The sequence below is a fragment of the Notamacropus eugenii genome, chromosome 2 (genome assembly GCF_028372415.1).
Source record: "Notamacropus eugenii isolate mMacEug1 chromosome 2, mMacEug1.pri_v2, whole genome shotgun sequence".
NCBI lineage: Eukaryota > Metazoa > Chordata > Mammalia > Diprotodontia > Macropodidae > Notamacropus > Notamacropus eugenii.
The window spans coordinates 312,579,495-312,598,533 of NC_092873.1; the positions used below are offsets into that span (position 1 = coordinate 312,579,495).

General features: G+C 41.5%; 1 protein-coding gene across 18 annotated transcripts in view; it reads right to left on the reverse strand.

Annotated features, from left to right (window-relative positions):
• NF1 (neurofibromin 1) overlaps positions 1-19,039 on the reverse strand; it is a 241,518-nt gene that overhangs the window by 113,152 nt on the left and 109,327 nt on the right. For all 18 annotated transcript variants that reach the window (XM_072645004.1, XM_072645003.1, XM_072644999.1 and 15 more), the window contains 12 exons: positions 15,548-15,794; positions 14,933-15,006; positions 14,098-14,181; positions 12,681-13,121; positions 11,937-12,076; positions 11,543-11,665; positions 10,984-11,067; positions 10,419-10,535; positions 6,757-6,938; positions 6,448-6,659; positions 2,779-2,940; positions 2,538-2,641 (listed from right to left, as the gene is read on the reverse strand). In XM_072645004.1, the coding sequence (XP_072501105.1) occupies positions 2,538-2,641; positions 2,779-2,940; positions 6,448-6,659; positions 6,757-6,938; positions 10,419-10,535; positions 10,984-11,067; positions 11,543-11,665; positions 11,937-12,076; positions 12,681-13,121; positions 14,098-14,181; positions 14,933-15,006; positions 15,548-15,794 (1,970 nt within the window). The remainder of the gene's footprint in view (positions 1-2,537; positions 2,642-2,778; positions 2,941-6,447; positions 6,660-6,756; positions 6,939-10,418; positions 10,536-10,983; positions 11,068-11,542; positions 11,666-11,936; positions 12,077-12,680; positions 13,122-14,097; positions 14,182-14,932; positions 15,007-15,547; positions 15,795-19,039) is intronic.

The window sequence follows — 19,039 nt, forward strand, 5'->3', positions numbered from 1 at the left end:
TTCATTTTGCTAATCTTTAATTTTAACAGGTTTTATAGATAAGAAGCAAAAATGTCAAGTTTCAGTGACAGATGGAATAAAACCTATGATCAGAAGCTTCAGTGAAGAACACATGACTGAAGACCCTCCAGATCTGATTGCCTAAGTGGAAAAACTCCAGCTAGAAAAGAGAGACAGGACAATATCGCCATTTGATTTAAGAAAAGTTCATATGGGGCCACCACATACTACTTTCCCTCTCAACAGAACTGGAAAGGTGAGACTCCAGCTCTGGCCTCTTTGTCAAAATGAGTTAAAGATCTTCCAAGGTTACAGCCACGTAATCAGGTACTTAATCAGGTAATTAATCATGTACTACTTGATTAATGACTCATGTGAGAAAATCAGTGCTTCCAACCTTTGAAACCATCAAGCATGTCAACATCAGGTCTCTCATCACTAGAATCCTGTCTGACCTTTAGAATTCAGACACCAAGTACAATCCTCAGGCTGGGAAGGAAGAATGAAATGGGTGCCCCCTGGGAACCCCATCACCATGTACTACCTACCCCATGCACACGAACCCACCACCTTGTGGCCTCCACCCCCTGTTCCTGAATATATGGAGAGAGAACAAGGATAAAATGACCAGCACAGGACCCTGGAGGGTGGGGATGTGAGCCACTGGTACTTCGCTGTCTGTACTGCAAGTTAGTAGATTCCACAGACTCCACCTCCTTCTCCCAGGATATCCACAAGTATCAATTACCATCTGCTCAGCGGAAGTTTCCCACCATCTGAGAGCTCTTTCTATCCATCTCATGCCATGTTCTAGTGCTCCTAGAAGCCAGTGCACCCCGTTCCCTTGCCCCATTATGAGATGCTCCTTGTCTCATGTCCACCAACAAACCAGGGTAGGAAGACAACGTACTGTTTTCTCTTCACTACCGCTTCCAGATTCCTGCTGCCATAACTCAGCCAACTCAGCAAGTTCCCTTGTTTTTGAGGTTCACGTCACATGGCCCTTAATCATGTCACTTAACTATCTTGAGATCACTCTCCTTTCTTTCTCAAAGAGTTCCCTGGACTAGGGTATTTCAATACACAAGGTGACACCTTGGTCCTCAACTCACCAGTCCATCTCCCAAGAATGATATCTTTGCTCTACCTCTGACCCAGAACCTTCAAATTCCTCTCTCTGATCATTGCCCCTCCCCCCCATGCTGTGCCTTCCTCATCAATCACGGCTGCCCTGGCCTCCCCTTCCTCCCTTCACATTCCTGACTCTTTATATAATCAGTTCCTGTTCCCTGGTTCTCACCACTTGGGTCTAACCAAACCCCAATCATGGGGAACTCCTAATCTAATGCTGAACATCACAAGAAAAAGACAGGCAAATATGCTGAATAGATCCACTACAAACCCAAGCTATCTCATCTAAACCAGGACTCTACCTAACACAAAACAAGCCTTTTATCCTTCTCTGGTCAACTCTCTAACACTCTTCAGGCAGCATCTGTTGCTTTCTCTTCCAGCACTCAACCCTGGTCTCTCCTCAGCCAAAGACATCACCTCCTTCTTAAGGAGAAAACTAAAGTCGCCCCTTCCTCCCACTCTACACCTCAACCCCCAATTTCACACCATTCTCCACTGGCTCCCACTCTCAGAGGCCAAGGCGACCTTCTCCTCCCCAAGACCCTCGGCCATTCCTCCCATGTCTTCTGGGAGCCTTCCCTTTAACCACCCCCTTTCAATCTCTACTTGCTTTGGAAGAGTGTGCTTTCTAACTGCCTTTCTTCACCATCCACCAGCTTCCTTCCTGCCTCATTGCTTTCCTGAGATGTCCCTCTTCCTGGTTAGATATGACTGTTCTCCTGCCCAGTGCAAAGGCTTCTTCACAGGTCTCATGTCACCACTTTTCTCAGCCGAGCTACCACTGTGAACCAGCCACAGACATCTCATCCCAGTCACTGCCTTCTCTCTTCTTTTCTGGTGCTGCTCCTGCTCCCTGTAAAGATGTTCCCTTGCTCTCCCTGCCAATCAGCTTTGCAGGTTTGCTCCAGGCCAAGTCCATCCATTCCTCTTCTGCCCTCTCACAGTAGGCACCTCCCTGCTGGCTCAGACCACTGCAGGAGGAGTCACTTGATGGGTCCCCCAATGCTAGCCTCTCCCTTTTCCAAACCAAACCCATGCATCTGCCCAAAGACTCCTCCCTGTCTGAGGAGCCCTTCCAGCTATATCTCTCCACGGCCAGACCCCAACCTGTCTTCTCCAGCTTTGCTTCCTTTCACTGCCCGTTCGAGCTACTCCATAAGCCTGGCATTCCATCTTCTCTCTTCACCCTTTATACGGGCAGAGCCCCACATGTAGAAGATACTGTGTGCTGACCTCACCCTCACCAAGCCCTCCACTGACATGGTGCTTACTCCACTTCATGAGAGGAGAAGATGTCCAAGGGGGGAGCTCATTTGAGTCCCTCCCCACAGCAGTGCCTTATGCATGGTGGGTGCTCAGGGAATACCTGTGGAGTTAGGACAACTTTAGGAGGAATTACCAACCTGGTAGGATCGACTTCAAAGCTGACATGCTGCCATTCAGAGGATGTGATGACAAATCGCAGTAAAGGCTCCAGAAGCTTTTGCAGGTAGGTAGCACCATAGACCTACAAAGAAGAACAAGCAGAAGCCAGTAACTATGCTGATCCAGAGGCAGCTAGGAGAAATGACCAACTGAGTCCCTCTCCTCCCCAAGCAGGGGCTGCTAATTTCAGAGTGAAGGGAGACAAGAAAAGATACCAACCTTAAAACAGAAGGTCATGATTTTACTGGCCAAGCTGTTCCCTCTAAAAAGTGTCTGCATGGAGTCTGCCAGCTCAACTTCTTTAGAAAACATGTTCCAAAGCAGCTGGTAGAGTAAGTGTCGGGAATCAAAGAGAGTCACGAGGACTCGAGCAAGTTCATCCTGAAAAGGATTTTAAAAAAAAGAGAATAACCAATTGAGTTTCCCTAAAAAAGGAGAATCAGGCACAGCAGCATGACAGCTGTAGTACCCCATCATCATCTTACAGGAATGTCTCTGAGCTCACTATCTAAAATGCTAATAATGGCAGTGAATTTGAAGGATTTATTGCTAACAGGATAAACACCTGGATGCCAAAAGATGAAAGGTTCCAGGGTTCAAGTCAAAAGTCAAATTCTAAATCCATTAAGTTGTAAGCTCCTCAAGGGCACATCCCCAGCAAAATGCCTGAACACAGTAGGTGGTCAATAAATGTTCAGGGACTTAATTGTTGACTATGGGCAAAGAGGACAGCTGAAAACAATAGAATTCATTCAGAAGAAGATTACACCAGTAGTTCAGAAAAGACAGGGAAACGGGTGTGGTGGGACATACCTGTAATCTCTGCTACCAGGGGAAACTGAGGCCTCCACTTGAGTGAGGGGCTCTGAGCTAAAGTAGGGCTAAAGCCAAAAGGCTATATGCTCTACCTGGCACAAATAGGGTGACTGGACAGGGAGGAAAGGAAGAAAAGAAGGGAGGGAGGGAAGGAGGAAGGAAGGCAAAATAGGATCTAAGAGAACAGAAGAGGGGCAGAAGCATAAGAGGAATAAAACAATAATGCCTGTTTCTGGAGAAATTAGAAAAAGAACATGGAATGAGAATAATCTAGATCCAGGTAGATAAAAAAGGCAACACTGCCTTAGAATATAAACAGATACAGGGTAGAAAATGAATTTCTAATTCAACAAGAGATTGCACCAATGGCAAAAGATAAAAAAGGTAAATGTTTATTACATGAAATTAAAGGCTTCATCAAATAAAATTAAAACATAGGGTAGGAGAAGTGGTTGATTGGGGAAGATTATCGAATACTGCTGATAAGGATTTCATTATGCAAGATATATATAGACAAATAAAAGTATATGTAAGACCAAAAGTCATTACCCAATAGAAAACTGTTCAAGGTTATGAATGATCAGTTCTCAAAAGAATACAAACTATTAACAATGCTATGAAAGAATGCTTGAAGTCACCAATAAGAGAAATGCAAATCAAAACAACTCTGAGGTTTCATCTTACACTTGGCAAATTGGAAAACAGCAAAACATGTAAAAAGTAAATGTATGGAGGGACTGTGGAAAGACAGGCAAACTAATGCATTGTTGAGGGAGCTATGAATTGGCTCAATTGTTCTGGAAAGCAATTTGGAATCATGCTAAGAAAATTACCTCACCCATACCTTTGAACCCAGAGATTCCATTATTAGGTAAAGAGGTGACTAACAATAAGAAAGACCCCAAAGACCCCAAAGTTATTTCTAACAGCACTTTTTTTTTTTGATAGTGGGAAGAGCAAAACCAATGTGGAGGGGCACAAACCTCCTGGAAGGTGACTGTTGTAAGAACCTCCCTGCCCTCTCCTTTCCAGAGAGGTGGGATCAAAGGCTTCCCTCAGCATGCTATCTTCCCCTGTTAGATGGTAAGTTTCCGAAGGCAGGAGTTGTTTTTATTTTTCTTATTAGTATCTGCAGCACTTAGCAGAGTGGCTGGCACATAGTAGGTACTTTATAAATGTTTATCCGATGACTATAATAGAAACCAAAAAACCTCTAGAGCAAAACTGAATGCTGAGTCATTGTAATGATAAATCTTGGTTCTAGAGAGGAGATAAGGCAGAACTTGCCTCCTTTTGGTAGAGAGGTAAGAGACCAAAGGTGTGGAATACTGCATACATGAGGAGATCATATAATCTCTATGTCTATAGGTTCTGCCACTCAATTGGTAGTAAGAGTAGAGGCACCGCTTATGCACAGATACGAAGACAAAAGAAATTCATTTTAAAATCTTAAGCACCTGATAAAGGAAAACACTATCAGCTACCATTGAACTAGGTGTCTCCTATGCATATCCAGAATTACACAAGATTCCTGGAAGGACAAAGGAGCAAGCATAACTTTGAAAAGGCCTTCCTGCCAGGAGGGGTATGATGGGTCTAGGAGAAAGGCCTAAGCAGTGAAAGGGTCCCAGAATTCCACTGGCAACCAGCCACTGTCGAGAGACTGAAATCCCCTTCCTCCCTGTAGAGTTGGAAGGGGCCACCCAAAGACAGGCAGCATATAGAAGAGGTCCCACACCATTAGCATAGTAGAGTGCTTTTGGGTTCACTCAAAACTGGCCTGATATGCCCAGTTAAAAGCAACTTATGAAGATGAGAAGTAGAGAGGGACAGTGAGAGGGGAGGGGCTCAGAGCCCAGTCAGCCTGACTTTGCTCTGTTCTCAGAGCAAGACCCAACTAAAAAACATCCAGATTTTGAGGAAAGGAGAGAAGTGGGAAAAGAACAAGAGTCATTGAGCAAGGCCTGAGGTCTTGCAGTATTTTGCTATATACCCTATATTATCAACTGTATTCTGACTAGCTGATCAGGCCCTAAAATGCTAGTTCTATGCTCTAATATGGAATCAAGTGCAACTTGTCAAACAATTCAGCTGTGAACAGAAAGCATTTTATAGGTTTAAGATTTTGAAGTACCTCTTCCCCTATCATCTCCCTCCCCTCTCCCAAAAAACCCACACATCTGAGTAGAAAGGAAACTTCACACAGGCATCCAATGGATTGAGCAACACTTTCAGGGTACAACAAAATTTGTATATTTTGTCACATCATGCCTTAGAAGTACCTCATAAATTCTCTCTAAATTAGTTAAAAGAAATCCTCTTAAGTAGTTACATTAGCTTTAAAAATAACCAACCATGAATTAATTATCTCAGGGTTCAAAGACTGCAAGCCTTTATGCCTTTCTCCATCTTCTAAACTAAGCAAAATCGAATTATCTGCTCTAGGCAAGAAGTGTTATCTTGTTCCTAAAGACTGCCAGGAAGAAAGGCATGATGGGATTGGAACTTGAGCAGGCCCAAGTGTAAAAATATGACTCTTTCATCTTACTAACAACTTAGTGATTGGGCTAAGAGTATGTCAGCTGAGGTCTGGCAATGAGCTGTGGTTTCTGCCTCAAAACATTGAGGGAGGTACATAACACAACAGGTTGATGCATTTTCTGGCCACAGTAACTCAAAAACCTTCTGCTAAGTCACAGAGGAGGGGAAATCTGTGGAAAGAGAGGTAATATTTACCCCAGGGCAATCAGAGGTCACTGAAGTATGCTTCCAAAACATGATCTCAAAGGAATTTTTTTTTAAGTTAGAGGAAACAGCAAATCCCCAATTACATATGCTCTGGTTAAAAAAAAAAAATTATGACCCTAAGTATAAATCAGCTGATTAGATAGAAACAGGGCTGAAGAGTAATAATGAAAACAATACTGTGTTGGTTTCTCGTCTCAGCTCTGCTACTGTCTGTCTATATAAACTGGGACTTCTCCTGGCCCTAATTTCCCAAGAGGCCTGGGCTAGATAATCTCAGGAGGCCCTCCGAGTTAGGAAATTTTTTATGCCTACCAACGAACTTACCCACTGAGAGCAAGGCACCACATTGGCCAGTGCCATGGCTATGGGGAGCTCTCCTTGATCACCCATCATTGTGACCAGCTCAACGAGTCTCTCAAATCGATCAGCCAGCACGGTTTCTGCAAGTGTGTCGAACTCAGTGCCTTGTTGAAGAATTTTTGTGAGGACCTCCATGAACGTAGCTCTTGTCTGAAGATCTTTGTGATAACCCAATCCTAGCACAGTAAAAGCAGCACAAACTTAACTAAAGCACGCTCAGTCACTTCACTTCTCCTTCTGCTACATGCCAATTTTTGCTTCTAGCTGCCTTACCTATGGAGTGCATGAGGCCACTGTCTACGTTAGCATTGAGCAAGTTGGACATCGCGAGCACAGTGCAGTGCCTCAGCGACGCCAGCCTTCGTGACATGCCCCGCTTCCTGCCCCCAATCTGCACGTTTTCTTCTTCAACCTCACTGCAGTCATTGAGAAGGTTCATAAATAGTGTGAAATACCTGAAAAAGAGAAGACCAATCCTTAGACAAGAAATTCTGGATGACAGAGGCTGGCACAAATGAGATGCCACGGATCAGATGCCCATCATTTCAAACAAAGGCATGAGTGGCTAAGGTCAAAAAGAGAAGAATCCCTGCCTTCTTCCAAACACAACTAAAAGCCACCACCTCCTCTCCCCGCCAGTGATTTCCCCTTCTCTCTACTCTGTACATAGCACATGTGCACCCATTTAAGTACATTAGCCCTTCTGTGAGAATGTAACTTCCCTGAGAGCAAGGATTAGTGTTTTTGCTTCTTCTTTGCATCCCCAGGACTTAGAATGATATTAAAATACTTAGCATGTATGAAGCCTCCAACTGTTTGTTGGGTGATTAATTACTCATCTAAAATTGTGTTATACTGAATAAAATTTTGTTCTGAAATAACACAACACACTGAGCACCAAATGAACGGTGCTTATTAAAAATCTCTTCTAATATTAAAAATTGCACATTTTAGAAGTAAAACGGTTATGTGTGGAGCCCTTCACCGATCTAGTAAGGTGCTATTCCCTTTAGCACATCAAGCATTTTTCTAAAGCAGGTCAAAAGTTGGCATACTGATTATAACCCTTTATTTTTTCAGTCACTACACTAAAAACATCCTTGTTTGCCAATACTGTGAATGCCTCAAACTCAAGAACACAACAGCATCCTGCCCATACAATAGCATCTTTGACTACTCATGAGATCACCCTAGCAATTCACATAGGAAAAACAAAATGGATAAAAATACATCTACTGCCCAGTGGGGCCAGTAGTCAATCAAGTTATGATTTTGGTACATGAATATGAAAAAGATAATCAAAACAGACAGTAAGCTGGGCCCAGAATGAAATAGGAAAAAGAGTTGGGAAATTGTACAATGTTTTCATGACTCCCACCCTCAAACACATAAAAAGCACATGTTAGACAGAAATGTTCTCCCAATGATCTTGTGAAATACTGAATCTCAACACCACAATCTCCCCCCAAAATAAAGCTGCAGGAGATTTAGGAGGCAACTGAGAGACCCATAGTGGGCATATTATAGGCTCCAAATTATTTCCAACATTTACCCATATTAGAGGTGGGAAAACTGAGTGGAAAAAGTACAGTAATTGAATGGCCATAAAGACTAGTGTTCAAATTCTGCTCAAGTACATAAAATATTTGCCTTTGCTGGGGACCCATGGCTGAATCCATTAACTTCTTTGACTCTCAGGCAAGGTTCTAAGACTTTTCTACTAGCTACACCCAGGCTGCAAGCTACCCCAGTTTCCCCCAATGAAATCAGAGATTGCTGACATACTGACTGTGCCCAAGAAGCCATACAAAGGCTATAACTGAAAACACACAATTGAGAAAAGAGGTGAGCCAGGGGTACAGCAAGAAGGTGGGATCACAGGCCAAAGGACCAGGATCCACAAAAGAGAAAAGAACTAAAGGAAGGCTCCCTTATCACTCCAGCCTGTGAGGGACCCTCCATAAAGGACCTCGAGGAACACAGGACTACAAGGGAGAAACCAACTATGATTGACCCTATGGACAATGAAGGATTCATCAGTGAGAACAGAGGTATGAGAGAGTAGGTAGCTGCTTCCTGGACAAAATTTTGCTCACATTCATAGAATGTTTCAAGAGACAGCAACATGTTATTAACTACAAAAAAGCCAAGCACTGTTTCATGTCATGTCTTTGATTTCAGCAGGCTGCCATCTTGTCACCCTTACTTTGTTGCTCTTGGTCTTGTGGTTCTTTTTGGCTCTAAGCTTTAGGTTTAAAAAAACAAAATTTATACTACCAAAAAATTATTTTATAGAGTTAGAAAAAATAACATCAAAATTCATCTGGAAGAATAAAAGGTCCAGAATATCAGGAGAATTAATGAAAAGAAATGCAAGGGAAGGTGCCTAGCCATACCAGATCTCAAATTGTACTGTAAAGCAGCTATCATCAAAACCACTTGGTACTGGCTAAGAAATAGAGGGGTAGATCAATGGAATAAGTTACGAACAGAAGACACAGTAGTCAACGATTATAGCAGTCTACTGTTTGATAAACACAAGGACCCCAGCTTCTTGGATAAGAACTCACTGTTTGACAAAAACTGCAGGGAAAACTGGATAACAGTGTGGCAGAAACTGGGCATAGACCAACATCTGACACCGTATACCAGAATAAAGTCCAAATGGATACACAACCGACATATAAAGGCTGACACTATAAACAAATTAGGGGAGCAAGGAATAGTTTATCTGCCAGATTTATGGAGAATGGAAGAATTTGTTATCAAACAAGAAATAGAGAACATTACAAAATGTAAAATGGATAACTTTGATTACATCAAGTTGAAAAGTTCTTTGCAAAAAGAAAGTCAATGCAGCAAAGAGTAGGAGGGAAGCAGAAAACTGGGAAAGAATTTTTACAACTAGCATCTCTGATAAAGGCCTCATTTCTAAAATATATAGAGAACTGAGTCAAATTTACAAGAATACAAGTCATTCCCCAATTGATAAATGGTCAAAGGATACGAACAGGCAGTTTTCAGAGGAAGAAATTAAAGCTATCTATAATCATATGAAAAAATGCTCTAAATCACTAATGATTAGAGAGATGCACATCAAAACAACTCTGAGGTACCACATCACACCTATCAGGAAAATGATAAATGTTGGAGAAGATGTGGGAAAGTTGGAACACTAATACACTGTTAGGGGAACTGTGAGCTGATCCAACCATTCTGGAGAACAATTTGGAACTATGATGCCCAAAAAGCTATAAAAATGTGCATACCCTTTAACCTAGCCCACTTCTAGGGCTGCATCCCAAAGAGATCATAAAAATGGGAAAAAGACCCACATCTACAAAAATATTTACAGCAGCTCTTTTTGTGGTGGCCATCAGTTGGGGAATGGCTGAACAAGTTGTGGTATATGAATGTAATGGAATACTATTATACTATAAAATGATTCATAGGTGGACTTCAGAAAAACCTGGAAAGACTTATATGAACTAATGCCGAGTGAAGTGAGCAGAACCAGGAGAACATTATACACACTAACAGCCACAGTGCTTGAGGACTGATTTTGACAGACTTAGCCATTCATAGCAATTCAAGGACCTAAAACATTTTCAAAGGACTCCTAATGCAAAAGGCCTTCCACATCCAGAAAACAAACTATGGAGCTGGAATGCAGAATGAAGCAGACTATTTTCTTTTTTGTTGTTTTATGTTTTGTTTTTTTTCATGGTTTCTCCCATTCGTTTTAATTCTTCTATGCAACATGACCAATGTGAAAATGTGTTTAATAAGAATGTATGTGTAGAGACCATATAAGACTGCATTCTGTCTAAGGGAGGAAGTGGAGAGAGAAGGGGAGAAAATGTAAAACACATGGAAGTGAATGATAAAAAGTGAAAACAAATTAATAAATTTTGGGGAAAAAAGACAAAATTTACTTAAGAAACAGCTGTGATTTGGCTTCCATCAATTCCACCCCATCGCCTTCTTCGGGCTGTAAAGGGAGACCAGCGAGCAACGACACCACTGCTTCCATGCTTGCCTGGTCCAAATCTCTGGGGAGAAAGTGGTAGAGATAGTGAAAGCCTTTAGGTGGATCTAGGCCTTCATAGCCAAAGCAACTCTAAACAGTAATTCCACTAAAAAAAATTACTAACCTAAAATCCTAATATGCATCAGTATGGACTGACCATGGATTTAGTTTAGAGTACTTAAAAGACAGAAAGAAAAAAAGATGGATTTTAAATGGAAAGAACATTTTTAGAAACTACATTACTTTGAGCTCAGAGTCACATAGCTAGCTTTTCTAACAGGTAAATTAAGATCCTCCTGAATCACTTAAGCATTAAACAAGTGTTGGGAAACAAATGAAAGGAGATATTGAACTTTAAAATGCCCAAACATAAAAAGTGTAAGATTCAAAACAAATCTTACAATGGATGCAGTGTTTTACAGAATTAATGTCCTATGATATATTAAGAAAAAGTCTTCATGCATCTTTACCTTGTTAGACATTTCACATCTTCATCTGCTGTTTGGTTAGATGTTCCCATGACCCAATCTGTCAGATATTCTACCATTTTATTCCTATAACAGAAAAATGAAAGTAACCAACCAGATTTAAAAAAAAAAAAACCTATGTAGCATTTTTTACTTTTTATAGCAGAGATTTAGCAAAAAAGTTCCCTCAAATGGGATTTCAGGACAACTTCAGAAAAAAATTCAGCCACCACTGTCAGAAGTGAGAGAAAGGAAATCTTCATCAGGGGTCCTGTCATTAAGGAGAGAGAGTGAGACTAAGGAAAATAGGGAGGGAGGGAAAAAGAGAGAGGTACATATGTATAAAAGTTGTGACCACTTAATTGATAGTTCTGAAGTTTAGAAAGTGAGGATAGTTTAAAGTGCTCTGAACTCTGGATTATTCGAAAGAAGGGCAGAAGTAGATGTGTAAGAAAACCAGGAACTCTACTTTTCAGGACAATTTTTAAGATAGTACTGATTTCTCTCCATGTGTTTCCACATGATTCCATTGAGCGACAGGCATACTGCTAGTTTGACTTACCTAAATTTCATCTCCTGGCAAAATGAAAGGTCATCTCTCCTCTCCATCATCACTTGAACCAACTGGCAGAGTTTAGTTTTGATCTGAATTGCTTGTACCAAATTCCCAAACACTCTAACATATCTGTACAGATATGGGAACATTAAAAATAGTCGTGTGAACACATACACACTCTTGGCAAGAGTCTACTCTAAAGGCTTTAATGCAAAGATAATTTTACTGAAGAAGAGCTTAGGAAATTATGTTCTATAGTTATTTTAACAGGGCACATATGTGATTTATTCTCATCAATGTATGTAATGCTCCTGGTGTTCAAGAACACCATTTGGGAACAAGCTTTAATAAGAATGGCTTTTGGGGTGACTCATGATTGATGATCAATTAGACCACTCACCTGACCAGATTTAACATCATTGTTTCAATGCTAGCTTGTCCCATGTGTTCAGAACTGCCCTCCGCATGATTATCAAGCAAGTTCTTCATTATGGCTATGGTCTGTTCCACAAACTGGGTGTTGGTGTCTGTCAATAAAACCTGTGCAAACAACACCACCACACACACCAACATTATCAATCTGCAAGAAGCACCTTCTCCACTAGAAGATCTTTAAGGAAAATGGCACTAGCCCAGGGTACCCAAGCTATCTATGGAAAACTATGAACACGGATGAAAAGTTTCAGAAGAAAGAGCAGGCTTTAATCTTACAGTTCACAGGCTCTTCTCTGCACTCTTTTCTCTAGAAGATTATGGAGCTTTTTATCCTGGATAATCTGTGCCTATTCCCAATGCTCATGTAAGTTCCCATTAATAAAATCTATGTATGAAAGGAAGGAAGGAAGCAAACAAGCATTTGTCAACTGCCTACAGGCACTGCACTAAGTGCTTTAAAAATATTATTAGATCCTCACATGAGCCTTGTGAGGTAGGTACCTTGATTTTTCCCCATTTTACAATTGATGAATTAAGATGAGAGTTAAGTGACTTGCCTAGGGTCACCTACATAGGAAGTACCTGAGACTGGATCCAGGCTCAGTGCTCTAATATTGTGCCATCTAACCAGCTAAAGGCCAAAATGGACTAATACCAATCAAGTTATTCTTCAGAGGATGGGAAGAAGAGAGAAAGCAGTAAAGTTTACCTGTCCTTGAGGATCAAAAAACTTGCTGATAGTGCTTTTTAATTTGTTAAACAGCATTGGATAAAGGGCAGGACTCAATTCAAGACCCAACAGATCCTTGACATTGCTCCGTATCTGCAGTCCCACTTTTTCATGGTTACACACCATCAAGGAGAGGAGCCGATCCATGAATTTGCTGACAGGTGTCTCAGCGTTTCCATCGGTGGACACCATGGAAATGAGAGAGCCCTTGCGCTCACTGATCGGGCCCATTGGGGGACTGTAGGTGGCAAAGCCCACATTGGTTCGATGCTGTAGGCAGACCCCGCCGAGGGCACAAAGAAACCCAGTCATGTTGATCCATTCTTGGAGCGAGTCAGTGTCACACAAGTCGATGGAGCCCCCGCCACTCACATGGGACATTCTCCTCTTCACGATCGTCTTATGAAGACTTTCAGCAACCTAATGCACAACAGGCAAAAAGAATGACTTCCTCCGTCATACTCTCTTCTCTGACAAAGTCTTACTTATCTATTCTGACTGTACCATATTTTTGTAAAAATACTTTCTGGGTGAAGGGGATTCAGGCAGAATCAGACACATAAGGCCATGTTTCATTGCCACACAAGCATGACTTTTTCTGACAGTCCCAATTGGGCAGAAAATAGAAACAATGATCAGAGAAGAGTCATCTTTTCTGAGGCTCCTAGTAATATTAAAAAACACATGAGGATCAGAAGATGTAGCCAATGCAATGACTCCTATCTATACTCTTGAGGAAATATCTCTGGCAGAATCAATGACATTCTGACCAAATTTTCATAGGGCTTTTCCATTTACAATAGCCATCCACTATATCCATGAAAAAAACCCCTGGTCACTAAGAAAACCAGTTAAGCATAACCTGGCATGCAGTGGCATGCTGACAGTGTGGACTACTTCTCTATCACGGAGTGACAGAAGCACTTTTTTATCTTCCTATAGGACCAAAGAGGAAGAAAATAAAAATGTATACTAAGTTCCTGGAGTATCCAAATGGACAGTTTGGAGTTTAATTAATGTTTATATGTCCCTGCTGACCCCTCTGGGGAAGTGCTAACAAGCAGAGTGGCCACAAACAGGAAATCAGCAGGAGGAGGTGGCAACATCTTCACTGTGTCATGGACCCTTTGGGGAAGCTTGGTAAAGAAGTCTATGAAATCTGTCTAGTCTGGGAATGTTGTTAAAGGCACAAAAGGAAATCACACAATTACTAAAATATTTTAAGAAACAAGTTTGTGGACTGTAGGTTAAGAATCCTTGACTCACAGGAACTGGTCAAGAGACTAGTCAATTCTCAAGCCAGGAGTCGACTGTAGTATGACAGTCATAAATACCAGATGGTAATGTGCCAGTGACTTGATTAAGATAGGTGACATGAATCACTTTATAATCTCACCTGGCCTTCTTCAATTTTGGCTTTTGGATAATTGAGGATTAATTTTGTAGCTTGTTCCCATTTTGCATAAGTGTCTTCCCAAGCCTAAAACAAAGGACAAATATTTTGTTAAGTGAAAGTACCATGTAACAAGTGACAAACCTTACAGCTGCATTAACTCCATCTAAGCATTCTACCAAATAAGTGCTTCTTAAAGGCAGAATCATGGTGTCTCCTTGGCTCTTAGGAACATTCCTTATTTTAAGAAGAAGCACTCTTTAATAAGGTTTTGATAAGAGGAAAATCTTTTGTCAAAACATATGCTCCAATTTTTGTGCAGAAAAAAATGTTGACTCTAATGATACAAAAGCACTATGCTGGGCACCAAGAAGAATATGAGAATGATCAAGTCCTCTCTCACTCTTAGGAACCTTACAGAAAATAGGAGAGATGAGACATGCACACTGACAATTAAGAGAAAATAGGCCACAAGAAAGGCCTCAGAGAGGTACAAGTGATCAGAGAATGCCGGCATGAACGATTCAGCTAGGGAAAATAAGGAAAGGATTGATGAGGGAGATGGCATTGAGCAGGGCCTCAAGGAGGGAAGGGCACAGAATGAACAGAGGTCCACAGGCACCACAAAGGGGACAGGCCCTGGAAGTCACGACTGCAAGTCTGAATAAGGAGGCACTGATAATATGTAACAGATCAGTTTTAAGGCCACAGGTGAGTATGCAGGTAGACTACACAGCATCCCTCTATTTGGGCTGTTTTGGTTTTTTGGTGGGAGAGGCAGAGAAGCCAGCTGATGAAAAGACACCTGTGACACACATCAGGTACAGACAATGCCTACCTCCGTGTTGCCTGCCGTCGGATGTTCAATGCGCCGCAGCAGCGCCATCACTCTCTTCTGAAGAGCTGCCCTTCCTAAAGTAAGGAGGACACCAATCAATCATCACCATGACCACTAGAGGTGGGGGCCAGCAAGAACCCCAAGGCCCACCCAGGCTGGCCCAGAAAAGTAGTTTAGCAAAGATGCCTCAAACTAAGTGAAGCTGTACAGATCCTGCTGAATCCAGCAGAGCCAAGATGGTCTGTTCCCTCACTAAAGGGGTGTTCTCCTTCAGCCTAGATGGTATCAGAGACCACCAAGCCATGCCCTACCTGTACTAAGGGATGCCGTGCCAGCATGCTGAGGAGACAGATGGCCTGGAGAACTATACTGAATGACCATAACTGTCAACACAAATTCTGCAACAAATGCATAGGAAATGGGAGCAGAGTCTCTTCCAGAGTTAATTCAGCCTATGAATTCATTTTGTAGCTTTCCCAGTAGAGTCTGAGCGCTGTAAGGCTGTCAGAAGGTAGGGGCTGCATGTTTCCCCCCTTGGGAGCAGAGAGAAGGGATGACAATGACGGAATGCCACTTTGGTGGAAAGGAAGCCCAGCATTCTGGAGCCACATTTACCTGTTGACATCATGTTGCTGACAGATGCAAACTCCATGAAGGTATTATAGTTAGGCAAGAAATGGTGCACGGAGATCTCATCTATGCCACACCTAATATCGGCTTCCTCACAGAGGTGTCGAAAGCAGGACATGGCCACAAGCACAGCTTCAATGTCGGGACTCCACAGAAACATGTACAGAGCGACCTCAAGCTTAGTCTGGGCCTGGCGGCAGATTGGCGTCCCGCTGGACCCTATTGCACCATCCTTGGGGGAGACAGATTTGTAAACTTGGTCAATGTCCTATGAAAGTCCAAAATGCAAAACATGTGTACTGGGCTACCCTGCGGACCGAACCCTAAGACTTTCCCCCTTTACCTACAAGAACTAATTCTGACATCAGTGAAATGACCTGGGGGAGAGAAGAAGCATAAGCCCAACTACCAAGCAAGTGTCTCTATCTGATTTCAAATAAAAAGCCATCAGAGTCTTCACTGGGCAGAGTGGGAAGGAGGGGATTCAAGTTAAGTGGGGAAAAAAAAACCCACAAAAAAAAACCACACTAGGCCAACATTCCTATAAACTAACTCACTCTATATACACACACATATATGAATTCTAGATTACATATATGTAACATAATGCATAGAAACTCAATAAAAGCATTATTGGTCAAAAACAAACAAAAACCCCCAAAATTCTACAATATACAGAGAACAGTAAATATAATGTAGCTTTAACTTTTCTTACCATGATTTAATTTAAAAAATTAGCCATGTGAAATCTCTAATGCCGAAAAATTAGAAATTTTCCTGAAGTTTGGATCTACTCTTGCTTAAAACTAACTAAACAAAAAACAAATTCTGAATAGCTGATACCGTTAACGTAATAATACTGCTCAAGGATTTTGTGTACAACAAATCAAGCTAGATACTATATGGAACAGAACAATAATTAAGACAGCCCCTTCTCTCAAGAGGATTATAGTCTAATAAAAGATGAAGCATGTGTACAAGTAACCATAACATAATGAAATACGTGATTAGCCTCTGCCTGGGGTATAAGGTTGTGGTTCAGGGAAGGCTTCATGGAGGAAGTACTATTTAAGCTGGTCCAGAAGGGTGAGTAAAGAGTGGTGGAAGAGGCAAAGAGGGCTGGGAGCAGGAAAGGCAGTGGGAGTGATGAAGCAACCAGGACACCTTTGGGGGATGGGAAGGAGTCTGGGCTGACAGCAACAAAGGATGAAGGGGGAAGAGTGGGAAATAAGCCTGGAAGGCTGAAGTCAGATCATGAGGCACAATCCCTGGCACAAAGCAAGTACTTAAATAAACTGCTCATTTACAGACTGACCAAAGGAACTTGAATGCCAAGCCAAGGCATGTGTCCCTTTATCCTGGAGACAATGACAAAGTACCGAAGTGCTTTGAACAGGTGAGTGAAAAGTGCAGAACTCTGCTGCAGGAAGATGATTCTGCCAGTAGGATGCCAAAATGATCAGGATGGAGGAGTCAGGAAGCTGCTGAACTATCCCAGGAAAGGGGAAGGAGCCTCTCACCTGGGGTTCATAGTGGAAATGGAAATAAGGGATGGCGGGCATAGACTTTACAGAAAAAGAGGTGATGACATTTTGTAACTGAATAAGGAGAAAAAAGATGAGGGTTTGAAGCCTATTTGGCAAGTTACAGGCAGCACTGAGAGAAAGGACAGGGCTGGGAGATGGGGGAGAGGAGAGAAGAGAGGGAAGGAATGTTTGGAACAGGTTAGGGGACATGGGGGCTAAAGTAATAATAGCAAGGTTGTAGCTACTGTGGCAGATGGGATCAATAACAGAGAGTAGAATGAAAGAAAGAGAATCAGGGGCAAAGTTTTAAAATGCCCATATTAAAAAAGGTAATAGAGGAACAAAAAAGAAATTACTTTTTAGATCTATGCAAATGGAAAGAGTTCATGACAAAACAAGCAATAGAGAGGATCACAAAAAATCAAATGGGCAATTTTGATTATATAAAATTTAAAAGTTTTGCACAACAAATGAAATGCAGTTTAAGTTAGGAGGCAAATAGGTAAATGGCAAAAAATTTTGCAAACAAGTTTCTGTGATAAAGGCATGATATCCATTTAAAGATCTGATTCAAATTTATATGAATAAAGTCTATTCCCCCGTTTTCAAATGGTCAAAGGATATGAAAAACCAATTCAGTTAAAATTAGGAGAAGCACAAAATTGGTGGGGGGAGAACCTTTGTAAAAAGCTTCTCTGGAAAAGGTCTCAGTTCTAAGGAGAAAGAAATATAAGCCACCAACAATCATATTAAAAAACTTTTAAAATCATTATTAGTCAGAGATATGCATATTAAGGTAACTCAGAGGCTCTACCTCATACCTATCAGACTGCCAAAGATGTCAAAAAAGGAAAATGACAAATGTTGGCAGGCTATGGGAGAATGGACACAAGAATGTACTACTACTGGGCCTGTCAACTGGACTAGTCATTCTGGAAAGCAATTTACTTGAATTAAGTCCAAAAAGTTACTAACCTGTACATACCCTTATATCCAGCTCTCCCACTACTAGGTCTATATGCCAAAGAGATCATGTATTAAAATGCTTACAGTTACTGTTCATCATAGCCCCAAACTGAAAGCTAAAGGGGTGTGCATCTACTGGGGAATGGCCAAGCAAATTGTGGGGTATGAATTATGGAACATTGTCGCACCATAAGAAATTATAAAATGGGCAGTTTCAGTGGAAACCAGGAAGACTTCTATGAACTGGTGCAGAATAAAACAATAACAAGGAGAACAATGGATACAATAGTAGTAGAACCAAGAGCTTTGAAAGATTTTAGCTGTCTGATGAATGTAAGGTTAAAGTACGAATCTAGAGGAAATCCGTCACACCTCATGTCAGAAAGGCAATGGCTTTAAAATGCAGAAAAAGACATACATTTCTGGACATGGCTAATAAGCAAATTTGTCTTACTCTTAAAAAAAAAAGAAAAAATTGTATGTTTGTTATGAGGATTATAGGGTAACTAGACGGTACTGGGTATATTGGATCTGGACTCAGAAAGACCTGAGTTCAAATCTAGTCTTAATCACTCACAAGTTGGGTGAACTTGAGCACTTAACATCTGTCAGTGTCAGTTTCCTCATCCATAAAATGAGCATAATAATAGCACCTATCTACCAAACTTACTGGAAAAGTAAAGTGAGCCAGTATTTGTAAAGCAAGTCATAAACCTTAAAGCGCTATATAAATGATAGCTGTTGATTGTATTGTTGTTGCTGTGCTCGTCCTTTGCTGCTGAAGACGGCCAGGCCACCAGAGACATGGTGACATGACTTGCACTTGACTTTGTTTTGAGTGAGGGAGGGCTGTGTAGGTCACCAGCCTCCCTTCTCCTCCAGAGCCATCTGAATCCAGTGACCAGATATTCATCAGGATGACTGGAGATGGCCCAGGATGAAATGGGAGGCCATGGCTGTATTATTACATTGTTCATTAAAGGAG